The sequence below is a fragment of the Haliaeetus leucocephalus genome, unplaced genomic scaffold, assembly GCF_000737465.1.
Source record: "Haliaeetus leucocephalus isolate CR32 unplaced genomic scaffold, Haliaeetus_leucocephalus-4.0 Scaffold2, whole genome shotgun sequence".
NCBI classification, from domain to species: domain Eukaryota; kingdom Metazoa; phylum Chordata; class Aves; order Accipitriformes; family Accipitridae; genus Haliaeetus; species Haliaeetus leucocephalus.
In genome coordinates this window covers 8,222,825-8,241,995 of record NW_010972438.1, presented here as the reverse complement: position 1 = coordinate 8,241,995, position 19,171 = coordinate 8,222,825, and the positions used below count along the sequence as shown (strand labels likewise).

Here is a 19,171-nt window from a genome sequence, read left to right as displayed (position 1 = left end):
AGCACACCATCGTGGCTCTCGTTCCCGTCCCTATCACAACACATGGGAAGGCATCACAGCAAAACGGGTGACCACTGTGCATCAAACTGACCCGCGGGCTCCTGGAGCAGCGTTCCCACCACGGACTAGTGCCAGGGCTTTATCTTGACCTGTGGAGCAGAAAGGCAGATTCAATCTGCCTCCTAAAACATGGCTCCGTATCTGGGCCACCGGGCTTGGAAAACTCACTCTTCAGGTTCGAGGAGAACGCACATTCCTTAAAAGCAATATCCATGGGGGAAGACTTATTGCTCCCCATAGAGAGGTCGGTCCTTGCCAGCTTATCACGAGGCTGAACTGGCAGGCACTGGATGCCAGGGGTGCATTCCTGCTTTACGTAAAGGATGCGTGCACACACAAATCCCTCTGATTTCCCCCAAACGCTGCACACTAGGACTTCAGATTAACTGATGAACCCCATGGGATGCACACACATGTAAAAACAGCCTAACAACATGCATATGCAAGGCCTTACTCCAGAAATTCAGTGATGTATTTCCTACTGCATTTTGACCACATCCAGGGATTGGTGTAGAAGTTCAGTGTTGGTGCCATGACATGCTGTTGATTTTTACCTCCGTCTTCTTTGCACTTATGATTGTCATCATGTGGCATGTTAAATCTAGGAGAAAAACAGCAGCGAAAAGCAGTCAGTTAAGTGGCAAATGTCAAGTATTTGGCACAGCAAGAGCAACAGTGTGAACTAAATGTAAGCAAACCCAAGAATTTTTCCTAGATATGCTACTGGCAGATATTACAGAATAGAAGTATTAACGTGCACGTATTCATAAGTGTCAACAAGCATTGCTCAAACAGGGTTCCTAGAACTTCTCTGCAAAAAGCTACGTAGCACCCCGGTAAGCTCTCCACACCGTGACTGCACGTATTTAGCCAGACAAGTCCTTGAGGGAGCCTGGAGTAAGATGCAATTTCAGCTGCAGTTTCCTTTTCAGCTGACAGTTGCGATCCCGCAGGCAGGCTGGAGTTTGGCCCCCCTTTCATAAAAATGGCAAATTCTTGGGAATTGAGCCAAAGAGCCAAGAGCTGATCTCGGGAAATAAGTTTCTGAAGGAGATGAATGACTTGAGCCCACCGACCACTGGTGCCCAAAGTCCCTCGTGTACATTGGCAGCACCCTACGTTGGCTGCAAAAGGTCTTCTAGTTCAGTTGAATGCCTTGGGCCACGCTGATCCCTCACGCTGTTGCCTAAATAGGGTTGCACCGGGGATAGACTTGGCTCCTATACTTTATGTGGTAGGTTTACAAAATGCCACCAAGCATCAATATCAGCAGAAACCCACGCGAAGTTTGCAGCACATGACATATTGAAGAATGCGGCAAATACACTAACGGAGACAGAACGGCTTAAAGCGCTTTGCTGTTTGAAGTGGAGAAGGGGAAATGACCCGGTGTGATCCTGCGTTCGAAGGCTGGGAAGTTTATATCCCATTAAGATTACCTCCAATGAACCACCTTCTCACTCTGCTCCCTGTAAAAGAGCAAAGAGGTATTTCCCGCTCGGGAGCGCCGCTAACCCCTCCGGCAGCTCTGGGGCAGCATTAGCGAAAGAATTAGCCACAGGTTAGGTGTGGGGAACTCCAAAGCTTCGGGGACTTTCTGTCAGGAAATCTCATTTAAACAAATACTACTGTGGTTAAAAATAGACCGTCTTGGCCAGCTCTCCGTGAAGAAAAAGGGAGGCTAAAACAATGAGGGATCTGTTCCCAAGTACTCATCCATCCCACACCTACAGATCTCCACTGCAAACCAGGCGTGAGGTGGTTTGGGACTGAACCAGCTGCCTAAGAGCTGTGGCTGGGGGCTAAAGGACTAAGAGGATTTGTCTCAGTATCACTCTCAAAAAAAGTCAAAATCAGTTAAAAGAAATTTCCACTGGAGGAGGTGCGTCTTGAATGACAGCATCTCTTCTGGGGATGTGCAGCAGCATGAGATGTTCCCTCCTGAAATAGTTCAGGAGGTGGGTCAGGCTCACTTACACATCCCGATCACCTGGGTGAACTCCTCCCTTCACACACCCCTGCCTTCAGTAGCAGCACGCGTGGCGGTGGGACGAGCTGCGGCAGGCTGAGGACCTGCTCTTGGAGAAGACTTCAGTCCCAAAGCCCAGGTGAGACATGCCCGTGCCCCTCGCCCTGGTCCTCCCCGAGGCACCCAGCTCCGGCCAAAATCCTGGCTAGTCCCAGTGGTTTTGGCCAGGACATCATGGCTGCTGGGGCAGATTCTGCTGACGTCTGCATGTAGTTGTGAGAAGATGCAGTAATAAGGGACATTTTATCAGCTCTCCTCCCTTGCTTAGGTGCTGTTTGGGGTACCCTGTCACTCATCCTCCCCAACGTGTGGATCTGCTGGCTTTGCTGCTCTTAGATCAGCTCCGGAGCACCCCACCACCTCCCAGAGTCACACCACAGCTTAATCTTCCTCAGTGGTGCATCTTCCACCCAAGTATATTTATCTCCTCTCAAATAATTAGGCTCAGTAGGTACCAAGTCCCAGCCTGGCTGGCAAGCCCTAGCTAGCATAAATCTCGGGCTATTTAAATGTAAATGTATTTACATAGAACATACACGTGGCCAAGTTCATGTGCTATTGTGAAAGCAGTGCTCAGTCCGTTATCTTCACTAATTGAACAGCTCCTGTATGGGTCACAGACTGTGCCCAGCTCTGCCAGACCTAGGAGAGAACAAAGAAGTTTACAATAAAAAAAAAAGAAACATTGCCCACGGTTCAGCACAGGCAACTAACATTGTCACTACAAAAAAGAGTTATTAAAAGACAAAGAAAAGGTTTTCCTTACCCAAAGTATCACATTTGTCGTGCGCTCTACAAATATCCTGTCTGAAAGTAGAACAGACCTGACACATTAATTTTCAATGCAGCAGTGAGTTAAGGTACAAGCACAATAATAAAAACATCCAAAAGCAGTTCTTGGTCCTCAAACAGACCTGCTCATGCTGGTTTGCCACATTGTCCAGTCAGAGTCTGAACCAACTCCCTACCATAGTCAGAGTTCTTCATCTTAAGTTGAACCCATGGGCAGACCTTGGACGATCCTGAACCTCTCAAAGTCATCTACCGCTATTGGTGGACACATTATCCCAATTCTGCTCAGTTATGCTGCTCCCACAATTGCAAATGTCATTACATCCACATCAAAAACCAAACATTTCCCATAGCTGGATATATTACATGCTCACAGCCTCTGACACACAACCGGCTACAGTTTTCATGCGAATATTCACCATACCTGGTAACGAGCACGGCTGTATCATGTTGAAGGTGACTTCCTTCAGGGTGGTTCTGGGATTGCTGCCATTGGCAAAAGTTTTTTAATGTTGTCTGGGCATTGTAAGATATTGCAGGACCATCCTAACAAGCACAAAAAGCAGGTATTTTAATTATTCATTGAACGCTCACTGCAAATGCCACTGTCAAACAGAAGGTGAAGAAAATCCCTTCCATTACCTGTTCGTTATGTATCACGACCAATTTCACAATAACGATATTAATTAAATTTCCAATGCTTGGGTCTTTGTAGATAGAAGCCACCTATTTCAAAAAGAAATATTCAGAATTATTGCTAACATTCAAGGAAACAAACAATTCAAGACAACACACGTGTGTTTTCCATTTTGCAACTGCTTTTCTCCTAGGCTGCTCTTCTGAGCCACTCGGTGCTCTGATGCTACTTGGAGAGACCTCCTGCCAGAAGCACAATTTTAGAATGAAACAAACCCGCTGGTATCGCAGAAGCCCAATATTTCCTGTTGCTTTAGCACACATTTCACCAAATTACAGGATCATTCTGCTCTGAGATACGATGACCACCAACCAAGACTGTCAAAAGCAACTTACTCTCTCAAGTGCCTCATTTTGACATGGACAGTTTTAGACCACATATTCACTGCGCTTCTGCCCTCAAATGGGATGAAAATCCCTCCAGTGACACAACTACGCTGGATACTCACTTCCAGTCACTCTGCATCTACGGAGCTGCCTGTTTGGGGACTGGACTACTGCATCCTAGTACCAGCAGCTACTAAAATGCTTGTCCTCAGCCTGGAAAGCCAACCCTAGCACTATGCTAAGGATCAAGGTGACCACAGGCTCCTTCTCCTTGCCACAGCAAGGGAAGTCAGGCAACTGCGTAACCTACTAGCGTGAGTCCCTTGAAAGGCACAGTCCCCAAAGTACCTTTTTAATTCAGCTGCTGTTGCACATGGGCTTAAATAAAAAGAAGAGTACAGCATATGGACTAAAGGGCCGGTGACATTTCTCATGTTGTCTGGGATTCAGAAAGCTGGAAGGGAGAGGTGTGGGAACCTGGGAAGGAAAGAAGACTCCAACCAGTCCTCCCCAGCCAAATTTCACCAAGCTTTAATCTAATCCCAGCATTATCTCCATGCCCGGCTGAGGCAACCTGATGGTATTGCATATGAACGCAGCAGAAAGGGTGCTCTGAGACCACTAGGCAATGATCCGTGGGTGAATGTACTACCCCTAGTTGAATACTCACTATTGACATTAACGTTAAGACATAGTGCTGTAGATTAGCTCCGTGGTAGGCGACCATCCTGCTGTCAGCCACCACCATCACTTCCACAAACCGAGGGTAGGAGAGAAACCGCTTTGTTCGTTTGTGGCTCTTCTTTTCACTGACGTTCCCAGTCTTGTTGCTATCCGCAGAAAACGAATTCACTTCCAGGCTGTGTTTCAACATTTCCACGTCGGATAATAAGCTGCTTTCTGCCCACTGCCTTCTCCAGTGTTTCCGCTTGTTCTTTTTGTGACTGTGTTCATGATCTATGATTAAAAAGCAGGCAAAAACATAAAGTACGTTCTGGAGTGAATAAAGTTAATACTACATGCGTGATATGTCTAAACACCTATTTACTTCAATGAAGCGTTAGCAGGCTTGTTCCAAACAGCTAACCAAAACACAAGCGCTCTGTGGAAACCCACCATGCAATCCAACATCTAAGGCTTTTCTTAATTTTTAGAGTCATCTTACGGAAGCCAACAGCTCTTAAAGGCAAATGCTCACAAAAAGGCTTTCCTGCACCAGAGCCACCTCCTTGCCCGCGCAGGAGGGCTGGAGCCTGGGCTGCAGTTCAGTTGAACGCGACACGAGCCCCGTGATGGTAATTAGCCACCGCAACGGCAGCGTGAGGATTCTGGGCACGTCCAAGGTGGCCAGGAAACCACAGGAAACAAAGGTCCAAATCCTGTATTTCTAACTCAGGCATGAAGGACGGCAGGATTTGGCCTTCATAGCGAAGCAATTATATATGATTTATTTCTGTCTCTAACAATAACACGGCTGGGCTTCAATTCCCCCCCTCCCTTTATTATTCTGTGCTACGGGAATGGTAAAGGTCATCTAATAGCACAGCTGCCACTGGCTAAAGAATAGAATTCAGGAAGTTTCACATATACTGCTTTTGATATTCAATTAGGCTAAACATAAAAGCAGCCTGAAAATATACTCCATGCTGATACAAAGACGACAAAGTGAAGAGGGAGAACAGGCAAATAAAACATATGGAAAGTGTACAATTAAGATTTACCATCTGATTAGTATGTAATTATAGCATTATTTAAATGTAAGAGCAAAATCAGTCTTATTTGATGCCACTTAATTTTTAATCAGTTTATCATAGGAAGTAGCTAATTGAATGTGATTCATCCATGAGAGACTGTTCGCTTCTGCATTTAATATAAAGCCAGATCTGAACTACTCATCTAAGACTCCAGGCTACAACCCTCACGTTCTTTGTAGCTTTAGTTTAATTTCGTCATGGTGGTGAAAAATATCACATTTCCTTATCTGACCCACTGAGTAGGTTAGAGGAAGCATAATATTAGGGAACAAAGGAATATTCAATGCTCAAACAAGATTGAAACGATAGGAAACTTCTTGGCTATTTTTCCTGTGTAGCTTCCTTTTAGGATATTTTGTAATAATTTCCAAAAAAAGAAAAATAAAATACATTCTCTAATATCAAGGCAGGCAAAGGGGGGTCAGCCAGCTTCTACCTTTCTGAAAAATACTATCCTTTTGCCCTATATGTAAATAGGCAATAGAGTATTTAAGAGTTAAATCCTGTTTACTCTGCACTACCTAAGTCCTGCGAATTCCCCTTTCTCAATATAGTCCAGACCACCTTAATACAGCAGAGAGCCCGCAGTTATTTGAGTAAGAATTCAAGAAAGCCAATGGCATTCGTGGCTATAATTGGATTGCCCTAGTTCCTCTGCACTAATCAATGCCCTTGTGTTGGCAAGGTTGTGCTCTCATGCTGGCACGGCTTCGTGGGCAACCGTGACATTATCCCGACTCGTTCAGTGCCAATCAGCACGGGAAGCCAACTATGCATACAAATAACTTAAAGGTGAGAAGACAACCAGACGGAGGAGAAAGTGCTAACCTCAGCCCTTCAGCCAGTTCCCCTCCTCTCTGCACCCTCAGCCAGTTGCTTACATTTCCCTTTTAAATAACTAACTTCCAAAAGAAGCAGGTGCTCAAGGAAAAATGTGTTAAGGATGGGGAGATGCTCAACAGGGCTTGAGCGAGGCTGAAGGCAAGGCTGCGGTGCGAAGGCAGAGCTCTGCACCATCTGCCACCGCGGCTCTGCAGAGCCCCAAATGGGACCATGGGGCTCAGGCGTCTTCTCCTCCGGCCAGTCTGGCAGAGGGAGGTTAGATGGCAAAAGAAGAGGGAAATGCAAAGGATTCTTTGAAGAGACACATGTTATACAGGAGGTTTTTAAAAGAAATTAACTGATATTCAGCAGGCTTGCACTGAAATCCTGCAGCTAGTGTTGTCAGACACTCGAAAAAAAAAGAACCCCACCCAAAAACCAGAGAGGTCCACACGAAATGCCAGGTCTGGTTCCGAGAGCCCCGACCTGATCAACCCCGCAGGAGAACCAGAGCCCAACACAGCCAGGTACACCCAGCACAGAGGAAAAACTACCTTTCTTTCTGTTGCAGAGATCCGGCACAGTGTCATAGAATCATTTAGGTTGGAAAAGGCCCTTAAGGTCATCGAGTCCAATTGTTAACCGAACACTGCCAAGGGTCGGCACAATATCAGTGTACTTCCCCCATCCAGCACACAAATCAAGTCAGCCACATCATCCCTTTAAAAAACAACTTTTTTTTTTTCCAGGTATGAAGTTACTCCAACACCTACAGCACACTATTTGGACAAGTCACGTATAGTATGTTTGCCAGCCTAGTTACTGTAAAACCAAGCACAAATGAGTGGGGATCCATTGCATGGAAAGCCACTCCTGGACTTTGATAGCAGTGAACTGTTATCTTCACCCATCTTTCTTGCATATAACTACACTCAGAGATGGTGCACATTCACCTGTAAAAAATTAAACACTGATGGCAGTGCACTGCTCTCAACCCATCCATAAAAACCCCTTCAGCATTAATGGGAGTTGCATACAGGCACTGCTAGTACTCCATGTCCCTGATGCTGTTGATATCTCGCCCCATTACGATGGCCACAACAGAAATGCTCTTATTGAATGGTGCAGCATACTGCCGCTTAATCAAGCAGAAGTGAAAATCTCTCATATTACACAACAAAACTGCAGTTTTACAGTGACAGCTTCCTACTGCCACACACAACACCAAAAAAGGGTGTAATATTTTTCCACCTGGTTTTGCCTTTTTTTTTCCCCTATTGTGTTAATATACTAGCAGAAATCAGGAAGGAAAACGGTTTGCTTGGCAAGCTCTCAACCTCTACAAATGACCTGAAAAACATCTACCTACACATGGCAGTAATTGGATGGGTTTAAGCAACAGAACATTTTCTTTAATTTGCAGAAAACCCAAACCCCAATGAGTAGACAAACACTTTAAAATCAAGTAAAGTACAGATCAATAATTCAAGTATTAGGCAAGCCCGTGCACTTATTCAACAGTTAATATTCATTAAAGAGGCGGCTAAAAGGCTGCTGGAATAATGTCCAATTTTACTGCTTGCTTTACTAAGACTATGGTGTTTGCACCATGTTTAGACAGACCTGGAAGTGTATGTTCTTTTTTTTTTTTCCCCCCGTTTGGTTTCTTCTTTGTTACATGGGACTTAAAAAAGAGATCCTATCCTGTGACAGGGATATTCCTTCCTGATGGCATCTTCCCACCCGTGCCATTTATTTTTGCTTGTGCAAGAAGCCTCAGCCTAGAACCCATTGAGCTGATTTATGGATGATTCCTGCTGATTAATGGACTTTGGATCTATCCAAAGGGAGAGGGCAGGGGAGACTTAGGCCCTACTCAAGTACTTTGCCTGCATGAAAGGGTGACAAGGCAGAGCCAGGGACTGCTTTTGAAATAGTAGCTATTGTTATGCTAAACCCCAAAATTAAAAGAAAGAGCGATCGCTTATCCCAACAGTTCTAATCCTTTCCATTTCTACATTAACTTGTCCTTGGAATAGAAAGCAATTTGCACAATTAAATAAGACATGTGACAATGCAAGCAATTCCAGTTCAGCTCCAAGTTCACGAGAGCTGCACATAGCAGGGGGGAGAATAAAAAAAAACCCAGACAGACGTAAAAGAGAGAGCAAGAAAGAGAAGGGGAAAAAAAATATCTATTTCTCAAGCTAATGACATTAACAGCTTCTCCCCGCTAGAAAAGGAGCATGGTCCTTTCAAACCAACTCACTATCGTACCTTTTCTGAATGTGTGACCTAGGATTTTTAACACAAAGTTTGCTGCTCAGCAATTGGCCCATAACACTCCTAGACCTGCTCTGATCCGGCTGCGCAGATGATAAAACTATCATTTGGAAGTTAATTATTTATTGCACACCTCCGTAAAGCAGATCAAAATTCAGCCGAGCTCCCTCCAGGCAGTCAGTCGGCGTGCGACCTGCCTCCCTCGGCTCAAGCAGGAGCCGCAGCAGCAAACCCTGCCCAAATGGTTGGGTACAAGCTCCGGCTACAGTTGGTTGGCCTGAATTTGCTGCCTGTAGCTGGTACAACGGCAGCCGCTGAAGTGACTGCCATCACTTGGAAAGGAGAGGCAAGAGGCAAAATGGATTTTCTTCATGCAGAGGTCAGACTGGCTGAAATCAAACTGTATTTTTAGGCTCTTCTTGCCAGGAAATGGGATGGAAACTGGCTCCTCTTTAGGACCCAAACAGGTCCTAAGTTAGACCAAAGGATTTTTCTAGCCCTGGGTCTGTTTTAATTCTGTATCGATAGGTTTTATGTCTCTATCTATCTTTCAATATATCTACAGATATATCTCAGACGAATTTGCACAAGGCCAAATTCTTACCTCTGTTACTGTGGGTGTGCTGTTGTGGCCAGCAAAACCCAGAGCTGAACACCCCTTCGCCACCAGCAGCTTCTCGCCCTGCTCGGACGCCAGCCAGGGACGGTAAAATAACAGGGGAGCAGCAACTGCCTTGCTCTGTACCACACTGAGATGACCAGTCCTATGAGCAGGAGTAATCCTGCCTTCCCTCTGGATAGCGCCTTGACTGTGCAATCGGAGCTGCTGTTATAGCTAGAAAGGGAAAATAGGCTTTATTGATAGAGGAGAGAGAGAGCAATGACCTATTTGGAAGGGAAATGAGGGATCTGGGCCAGCCAGGATCCAAAGAGAAAGATATTCTGCACTAAGGGTGAAAACGAAAGTTTGCTTGATTTTTCTAATCTGCAAACCAGAAACTGTTCAAATACAAATTAATCTGAACCCACTTAACAGAGAGATCAACTGGAGTTCCAACCTTCGTCAGCAAGAGCTGGACAAAACTGCATAGACCAAACTTTCATGGTTGGAACTATTGAAAATGCAGTAAAATATCAGACCTTTCAGAAGTGCCACTATTAAAGCAATACAAAGCAGGGAAACTTTAATTTTCCCCTTGTTGTTCATACTTCCCTTTAAATTAGGAAATAATCTGGGCTCAGAAAAATTCCCTCCCAAACTCTTCCAGGAGAAGCAAAATATTGGGCTTCTACAGAAAAGTCTTCTTTGCTACTAAGAGAAACAGTTGCATGAACAGATCATAAGCCCTCATGACCCAGGCACACCCGCTTGTTAATTTTCTTGCCTTCCTCCACTTTGAATTTTGCACATACATTTCACTAAATAGCTTCCCAGGTGCCCAACTGGAGCAATGCTCAGATCCTCAGAAAGGCCCGTGTCCTGGAGGACCTGCTGCCGAAGTCAGCTGAAGTCCAGAGCCTGGGAGTTGGGTTTGTAATATGTGAAAATACTCTAAGGCCAGCAAGCAACGCTATAGAGCCACGAGCAGTTGAGACCAGCATGAAGCATGGCTGGTACCAAAATCAGCAGCCCCATCTCCATTCACCCACTGTGGCCTGTGCACGGGAGCGAGCAGGGTGGTGGCTTTGGCTATGGAGACTCCATCCGTGGAAGCACCAAAGCTCAAGGTGATGCTGAACCCACCTATGTCTTTTGGGGTGAATCTGCTTTTCTTCCTGCTGCTTGAAGCAGAACGCTTGAGAACCACGACTTGCAGTTAGCACCAATCAACATCCCTTAGGAAGAAAACACTCCCTGGTTTTATAACATGCAAACAGCAAAGACCACACATACTCTAGACGTTTCCTTTTCCGATGATGTATGCGAGAATGCATTCCAGCTTTAAAGAATTTTTTTTCTGCCTAAGGTAAAAAGTTGTACATGAAAGCTATCAATTTTGCACAGTAGACAGAAACTAGATTAATGAACAAAACAATAAATTGCCTCTTCAAGAAAGCAGATAGTAGCATGTGAGCTGAGCATGTGGCGGAAAATGATTCAAGATCATCTTACAGACAAAATAACTAAATAACTGCACCTCACAACCGCAAGGCACAAAAGCACCATTGAATTGGTACAAAATTGGTTTAAGGTATGGCTGACAGAAAGCTACAGTGCTGAAAAATCACTGATACCAGTTCCATAATCCACTGGTTCAGGAAGAAAAATAAACTAGCCCAGTGGAATGACTAAAAAAACGGTGGCAAACTACCCTTGAAAACCGTCCTGATGCTGCAAAGCACTGGGCAGTTTGCTAAAGTACATCCCAGTGTTTCACCTATGAGTAGACATGCATCCGAGGCAGGTTGTGGGTCAAACTGGTGCGAATATACCACAGGCACGCTGACATACACTGGTGGCATTTCAGCACGTCAGAAAAACAGCCAGAGCTGCTGCCTCCTGCACTGCCTGGGCTAATTGAACCTGTTTCCTTTTTCAAGGCAAATTATTTACCTATTTGCAATTTTCAATGCGTAACAGTTGCAATTATGCCAACGCTTTAGCCGCACTCGTGTCTGGTGATACCTATGAGGTACCATGCCAACAAGAACAACACTGAGATCACTGGATCCTTGTACTGACACTCAGTGAAAGATGATAAAAAAAAAATCCCATTAGAAAAAAAGAAACTTTGCTTAGCAATTGGCCACAGGGATGACGATACAGGCACATGGGAAGAGAAGGCACAGAATAGTCAGCCTGTTTAATTTCAGTGTCATATGCCACGGGGTACAGATGGAAAGTATCAAAGTGATACCTCCCTGCTTCTCCCACCTGCCCTTCTTCAGTGGATGTCCACACAGATGATGTAAAAGTAGATGCAAAACTGCAAGTACATCCATTTCGATTCCAGGAGAAAAATTTAACTCTGTTGATTTACCACGTCTAAGTTGCAAACCAATAACTGATGAACAGTAATTTATTTAGTCACAATCTTGGTCTTCCACCATTAGGGTGCCAGATAGACGGTTGATACGGTTTCAATACTAAGAGTAACAACAACAAAACGCGTGCACTTTGCTTATAACTCACATTAAGAAATTTTCAAACAAAACCACAGTTATGGGATCTGTATCATCGGCTGCGATCAAGTTTTTTAACTGAAGTCAGTCTAATACCTTATTTCACTTGCCAACACCACAGCAAGATAGCACAAACATTACAGCCTGAGCCCTTTCCCAACTCAGTATGGGAAAGGCTTGTGTTCGACATCCCAGGCCCATTTGACCAAGTACTAGTTGGCTGTCACTGCGCTATTACCTCAATAGGAAGCCAGAAATAGAATTAATTACATTACCATATGGGACTTGTGACGTAACTCTCTCATTTGCTGTTTTTGGGAGGGAAGGAAACCTGAAATAATTACTATCTGACTATAAATTACAATTCACTTCCTTAAGATGAGAAACTTTTCTGAGGGAAAGAACGAAGTCAATGTTTCACCCTGAGGCCAAAAGCAAAGCTGACAGCTTAAACAGACTTTTGAAAGAGCTCAAGGATTGCTCAACCTGGAAGCAAAGGCTTAGGAAAACCTCCCTGAAGATCTTCTGCAACCCCATGGTTACGTGAGACCCAGCAGTACAGAATTTGCCTGAAGACCTGCCTGGAAACCAGACACCTAGACTGTGAAGTTCTGCAGGATGAAGAAGTTGAAAACCAAAATAAGGTTGCAGTTGGAAGCAAGACAAGCAGTCCAAAAGAAATAGCAAGACTACAACAGACCAACAGCTTGACTGCAAAGGATCTGGGATTTCACCACAGACCGCTCACAAGAGTACAAACATTGAGTCCTGTGGAAAAGGCATTCAAAGTTTCTGCCTCAAAACTGCTATAAAATAAGAATGTAACACATGTAAATGGTCTGTAGAACAAGTATGAAATTTTCCACCTCTGGCCTGTTTAGCCCAGTTCCCCACCATTGCCAATTCTAACGTTGGGTATACACCTCGAACCATAGCTCAGGCAGGAACAAGAGCTCATCACCTACCTGTGCCAACGAGAGACGACGTTACATGGAAAGGGACAAAGTCAGGCTTTAGCGACGGTGCCAGACCCCCAACGCATCCTCCCCCAGGTCACCTCCCCGGTCACGACACTGATGACGTATTAACAAACCTCAACCCGGCCACCCCTTCCCAAGCATGTGGGAACACAGTGGCAGGACCACCTCCTGCTTGTGCCGTGGGCTCACCGATGATTTCCCATGCAGCTGGGTGGCACTGGGAGAGAGATGACAACCATCTGTAAGGGCTGAGCAGGCTGGTGCTAATTATCACAAGGAAACAAGATCGCAATCATCGAGCTGGCGGCGCTTGGCATTTGGTTGCTCAAGACACAGGGCAGCGCTCCTCTGCTCTGGTGGCCTCCCAGTGTCACGTTCAGCGGGAAGAGTTGTTAAAGTTACTATGAAAGGGTAATCTATTACAAATTACTCATTAATGCAACTCAAAAATCAGTGACATATTACTGATTATGCCCGTGTCATGCTAGCTTGGCGGCAAGACTCGGTTCACGCTGCTGATTTGTCTTGTGCTTTTTATAGCAACCTTCCCAACGCAACTTACACGCACAGAGCTTCTTTTCTCCTCCTCGCCCTGGTGAGTACATGGGCCTTGACTTTTCAGAGCTGCTGTGCCTGGCTGCACACGTGCTGCCTCCCGAGTAGTCAAGCTGCTTTAACGCCTTGCAACTGAATACCCAGTTGCAAATTTGAGACCCTTCTGCATCCGTTTCTGGTGGGTACTGGGACGTGCTAAGCCTCCAGGCTGTGCCCAGCAGCCCTCTGTGCTGGTAATGCTTGGTGGTTTTTGGAAAGCAATCTCAGCGGCTGAGTCACCGGGTTTTCCCACCTCCGCCGGCAGCGGGCAGGGGCACGGCCAGCTCTGCGCAGGTAGGATCTGCTCCGTCCTGCGCTCATCTGAGCCCGCTTCCAAAAATCTCACCACCTCAGCGCGAATTGCTGGAAGGCCTCTTTGCTGGCTACAGCCCCTTGGCTCTCCTCCAGAAATAGAAAAAGCTCTAATCATCTTCCTACTAGTTTGGCACCATCAGAGTGTTATTGCTGCTTCTGCATGAGGAATTTTGCCCGTGGTGGATATTCCCACTTTAAGCGCTCTCATTAAGGAGCCAGGACTTTGCGCAAGATCCTCACACGCAGCCCCAGAGCCCAGGTCTCAGGACAGGCACGGCTGACCAGCAACAAGTCATGGGAACAGCTAGCGCTCGCTATATAGTCAGTCCTTGATTTATTCATCCCGGCCACAGGTGGGTCTTGAATATAAAAGAATTATGACAAATGAGGCAAGAACAGGGAGGTATTTAACTAAGGAAACTGGGAAGGGAAGGGAAAGCACAGATCAGGACAGCAGAAAAGTGAACACAGGGGGAACAAAGGAGGAGCTGCCCAAAACAGTTCATTCGGGATTCCTGCACCAGTGTCACAGTAAAAGCTGTAAGGAATTTGCAAAGTTTGGAGCAATAAAGAGCTGAACACGCAGCAGAAGTGGGGAGACGAGAAAGCCCAACTCTTGCATTTATACTCCTGGCCACAGGGCAATTGTGGCTCGGTGCCGCCAGGCAGGTGGAGGCCACATCTGTCTCAGAACAAGGGGTTGGCCAACAGGCAGAAGGATTGGGTGAGGTTAAAGGCTGCAGCTATCACAAAACCCAACAAAACTGGAGGAGAAGAGCTCCAGAGAAGCCAACAACCACAACAGAGGTATAAACATATCAATGACAAACACCGTGGGAAACGTGAGAGAAAGGAGAGACAGCACAAAGGGGCACAAGAGGCAGAGCAAGAGGTGGCCCAAAGGGGTTTATTTAAGTGACGACCAGCAGCAGCAGCAGCATCCTGTTGGCATGTGGAGCTGCACATCTCTCTGCAAGACCAAACCTTTGGGGTTTCACATGGAAACCGGTGGGTAGGGCTCGCCAGTCTGCTCCTGGTGGGAGGTCAGACTGGATGGGGGGGTCGGAGAGCTGCTGCCGGCCTCCCGAAGCCGGCCGGCACGGCGGGCGCAGCTCCCTGCAGCACCGCAGGATGCAGCTCCGCGCCTTTTATCATTGGAGTCAGATTGTTCCTCCGCGGGGTGCAGGAAAGCTCCGCTCTCCAGCTTTGCAATGAGCCACTTCCTTTTTTTCTTTTTTTAGGACCAGAATTTCTTTTCTCTTCCTCCTCCACCTCAAAAAAGCGGATATTTAATAATTCGGATCGGAAAAGCTTGCTATCGTGAAGCGATGGGTGGTAGCGGCGCTGCACCTAGTGACATCACGCTGTCAGCCTGGCCAAGTCTTCATCCCGTCAGGGCTATTCAGTAAAACACAACTAATTATTCTGCCAGATCCTCGACCAGATGACAAATTGATTCACGGTACTAACTAAAAGAAGGGAAGGAGGAGAAATTGCACCATTTCCTATGACTGAAACTACATTAACTCGTTACCCCAAGGAAAACTTTGTCAAAAGTTTTTATTGCAGCAGTTGAGCTATACGCCAGACGGCTGAAGTGCATTGCCAGGAGACCCCGGTGTTGTGCTATGAAAGTTCATATGCAGAGCACCGTTTGCATTTGATATCCATCAGTATTCAGAGGAGAAAGATCTTTTTTCAGAACATCTGCAGAGTATCTCATATGTCAGAGGACCTAAAACTGTTATCAGAAACTGCTAATTAAAACTTAACAAAATCAAATACCTGTTTTTCTAAGCTGACCTGAGGACACTGAAAACTAAAAGTAACACCAGGGAGACTGCCTGGCAATGAAAGCTTTTACTCAATCTGTCAGTCAGCTCACAAGGGAAACTTTTCCTGGATCCTGCAAGAAGTCTATAATTACATCATCGTGGCAAGGGCACATCAGTATGTTGCTTATTAATCACTTCCAGGAAGAAGACTATCAGAAAGCCATTCTTAATAGTACCACTGCCCAGCAACGCGGGCTCCCTTGCTTACTGCAGGGTGGGTACTTAAGATTTCCCTTGCACGAATTTCCTCTTTGAGCAAATGTCAATCCCTGCCAGAAGCCTGCAATGCAAACACAGCTTTTCACACGTTCTTCTGACAAAAGACTGGATTCGCACAACACCCTGCAGCTACAACAAACTCCCAAACTCTCAGGAAACCATTCTTCTCTGGTAGGAGGGACAGATGCGCCCTGTCCAGAACAGTGAGTGCTGCTAGATTTTGCGTTTTCCCCTCTGCTCCAAAGACATGTGAGATACCTTCTCTCCACCAGACGTAACTCCAGGGGGAACGCCAAGGTTCAGCATTGCCCAAGCTGCCCTGTACTTGCTCTTTAAATGAAGCGACCAAGACTTCTTCACCATACACGTATGACCAAAGCATCGTTCCCTTTCAAAAACCTGGACAACGGTAAAAGGGACAGGGAGAGATGGGCGGGAAGAGGACAGGAGGACAAGTAAGACCATCACATCTGTCTGGAACCCTTAAGCTTGTATGTGAGAGGCGAGATGTCCTCCCTCCACTACACGAAGCAACTGAGACAAGCAAGGAAACAAAGACAAGCAAGAGGCAAAGCACGTTGGAAAAGAGGAGAAAGAGATATACACCACGTAGGTAATCTCACGGATGGAGTATTATCCTTGTGAATCACGATCCAGAAGAATAATACCCTAAATGGAAGCTACGATACAGTGGGGTGAAACACAACAGACTTGTAACGGCACAGAGTAAAGACCACAAGTGAATGTCAGAGCCCTCCCAGCTACCTTTGATTCAATGAGTCCTGTGATCTGCTGCTCCGTTCCTCCAAGGGCTACTGATGCAATGTGCCAGATTCCGTGTTTCTTTCCAACTGTTCTGAGTCTCCTGCATCTGATCTCAAAGAAGGGAGCAGAAACAGCTGGAAGAGAGAAACCAGAATGGCATAGTCCAGCAGCAACCCTTGGAAGAACAAATAACGACAGCCTTGTGAGAGGTACCATTGTCCCCCAGCACACGTTTGCATGCGGACACGTATCCGCACATCTTCTAGAAGAAACACACGTTGCTAGCGCATCAGCTCTGGCTGGTCACAGAGCACCAGAGCATCTTCTGACTTAGCATGATCAGTGCAAGCTGAACAGACCGACAGCTCAACAGCGCGGCCGCGATCCACAGTCACGGGTGCCAAACGAGTCACGCGTGCTAAACGCAGTCTAAGTTTGGCACCGCGCTTCTCCTCCAGCGGTACCTTCACTCCCTGAGCAACTCCACCTACTTTGCAGCACATGAGTGGCTCGCAGCCCGCGCAAGGGAAGCCAGTCAAGGTCTACTCTGTTTAGGCTTTAAAGCTCCTGTAGATCTAGCTGCAGGCCAAAGGAGGAGGGCAAAACAGCAGGTGAAACAGGAGACCGAAGGAATAAGCTTCTTCAGAGAGAACTTAGGTATTTGCTGCCAAAGGAGAGGATTAGTTGTGAAAATCAGGAAGTCAACGAAGCAGAGAGCAGCAGGAGGCCAGTGCAGATAATAGGGACAGTAGGAGCAAGGCTATTGCTCACCAAGGCACGTGAAGGGGAGATAAAAAGGCTTGTGCTCTTTCATATGTGCAAAGACTAGAAGGAGGGAGCGAGGAGGTCAGGGAGATGGTGCTGGTGGAGGAAGGGCCACGAGGGAAAAAAAGCCTTTGAAAATGAACCATGGAAAAGTGATTAATAGGGGAAGAACTGTCAGGGTTGGCGTTAGGACCTTCTCATTTCCACTAGAAAGAAATAAGACATTGCAACTCACAACCAGATTTGGGGAGGGAAGACCAGGAGCACAGCAAGACCAAGACAGAAGGGTGTCATTTAAAGGACAGAAACAGAATTTCAGGCAGAGAGCAAATCAGATTAGGATGGTTAAGAATTGCACATAGGAGAGGACAGAAAGCAAGTTTAAAGGCTCATGGGATGTTTAAGGCAAGACGGCCCAAAGGATCTCTTGCCAGCCTTACAGCAGGGATGAAATGGAAACCATAACATTTTTCCTGACCGCAACTTCCTTATAACCGATTACTAGAAAGCACAGGCGCACCACGTCTCTCCAGGACAGCAGTACCACTGCAAGCCCGGTCCTAGCACACACGGTACTGTTTCTAGAGGGGTCCCTCGACTCCGCATCCCTTCTGCCCCACACAAACCTACTGGCATTTTACTGCAAATCAGTTCCCTTTCGTACAGTGCCAAGTCATCAAGGGCAGTAACAAAACGAGTACCTGGAGTATCGCAAGTCTGCCTGTCCCCTGAAGAGTTAGTTGGAGGCGTCCGGTGTCGGTAAACCAGGTGTGGTTTATTGTGCTCTTCTTCATACTCCTGTTCTTCGAGCGATAGCAGCGGCTCTACGAAATAGTCCCCATCGTCAGACTTGAATGTGCCTAGCTGAGAGGGACCAGAGAGGAACAGGCAGTCAGCTTCAGGCGATGACAAACCACGGAGCAGGACTACCCACCAAAACGAGTGGTTAGCGAGGGAGGTGCGTGAGTGCCCGGTTCTGCCCAGGCTGGAGCTCCAGCCCCAGTCACACCGCTTACACCCACCCCAAGCTGCACTGCTCCCTACAGCCACCCCAGTGGAACTTACGGAAAGCAAATTATTAATCCGTAGGCAGGGAGCACGTCTGCCAGACCCTGTCCCTATGCCAGTGACATTTACCAAGCCACCCCTGCCCGAGGGGAGCTGGTGCTGCAGGGTGCTGGAGACCTCAGTGCAACCCCGCCGCGTTGTGCTGGTTTTCAGAGAGCAGCTCTCCCCGAGACAGGCTTTAAACCCCCGTGTAAGGACCAGAGGGAGGCGTCCAGCCAGTGAAAGCCCTGCTTCTGAGAAGACACCAACGCTCCTAGTTGCACGTGACTACAAATGTAGGGATTTGGCAGGTCAATAAAAGATAGCCGAGAGAAAAAACATCCTCAGCCATTCTACACCGGGGTGCGTGACCAGTTAGTGGGAGGGAGGCCTGCCCAGCCGCACACACGTGCACTAGCCTGGGTGAACATGCTCATCCAGGCGAGCTCCTGGACCAGACTGAAGCCAGCAGAGACCTCCCGGGGGGCACCTGGGACCAGCACCCCGGGGTGCTGGAAGGCACCAGGGCAGCCAGAAGGATCAGCCCTGCTGGGACCTTCTGCTCATCCCTTTGCCAGCATCCCCCTGCACAGAACGGCACCGGGATGGCAGGAGGGGCTGCCGGGAAGCCTGCCCTCATCTCCCCTCGGGCCGTGCCCCTCTCCCGGGCTGCAGGGCGGCTCCGGGGGTCCGCGCTGCTATTGGGGACCCCCAGTCACCCCTTTACAGCCCTCATCGGCACCTCGGGGCCAGGAGGGTGTCCGT

General features: G+C 47.1%; 1 protein-coding gene across 1 annotated transcript in view; it reads right to left on the bottom strand.

Moving 5' to 3' along the window:
- Window positions 1-19,171, bottom strand: part of ADAMTS9 (ADAM metallopeptidase with thrombospondin type 1 motif, 9) — an 82,899-nt gene that overhangs the window by 63,453 nt on the left and 275 nt on the right. The window contains exons 2-8 of the mRNA XM_010573319.1: window positions 18,061-18,219; window positions 4,575-4,861; window positions 3,524-3,607; window positions 3,306-3,427; window positions 2,856-2,896; window positions 2,626-2,731; window positions 515-661 (exon numbers count right to left, since the gene is read on the bottom strand). Of these exons, the coding sequence (XP_010571621.1) occupies window positions 515-661; window positions 2,626-2,731; window positions 2,856-2,896; window positions 3,306-3,427; window positions 3,524-3,607; window positions 4,575-4,861; window positions 18,061-18,219 (946 nt within the window). The remainder of the gene's footprint in view (window positions 1-514; window positions 662-2,625; window positions 2,732-2,855; window positions 2,897-3,305; window positions 3,428-3,523; window positions 3,608-4,574; window positions 4,862-18,060; window positions 18,220-19,171) is intronic.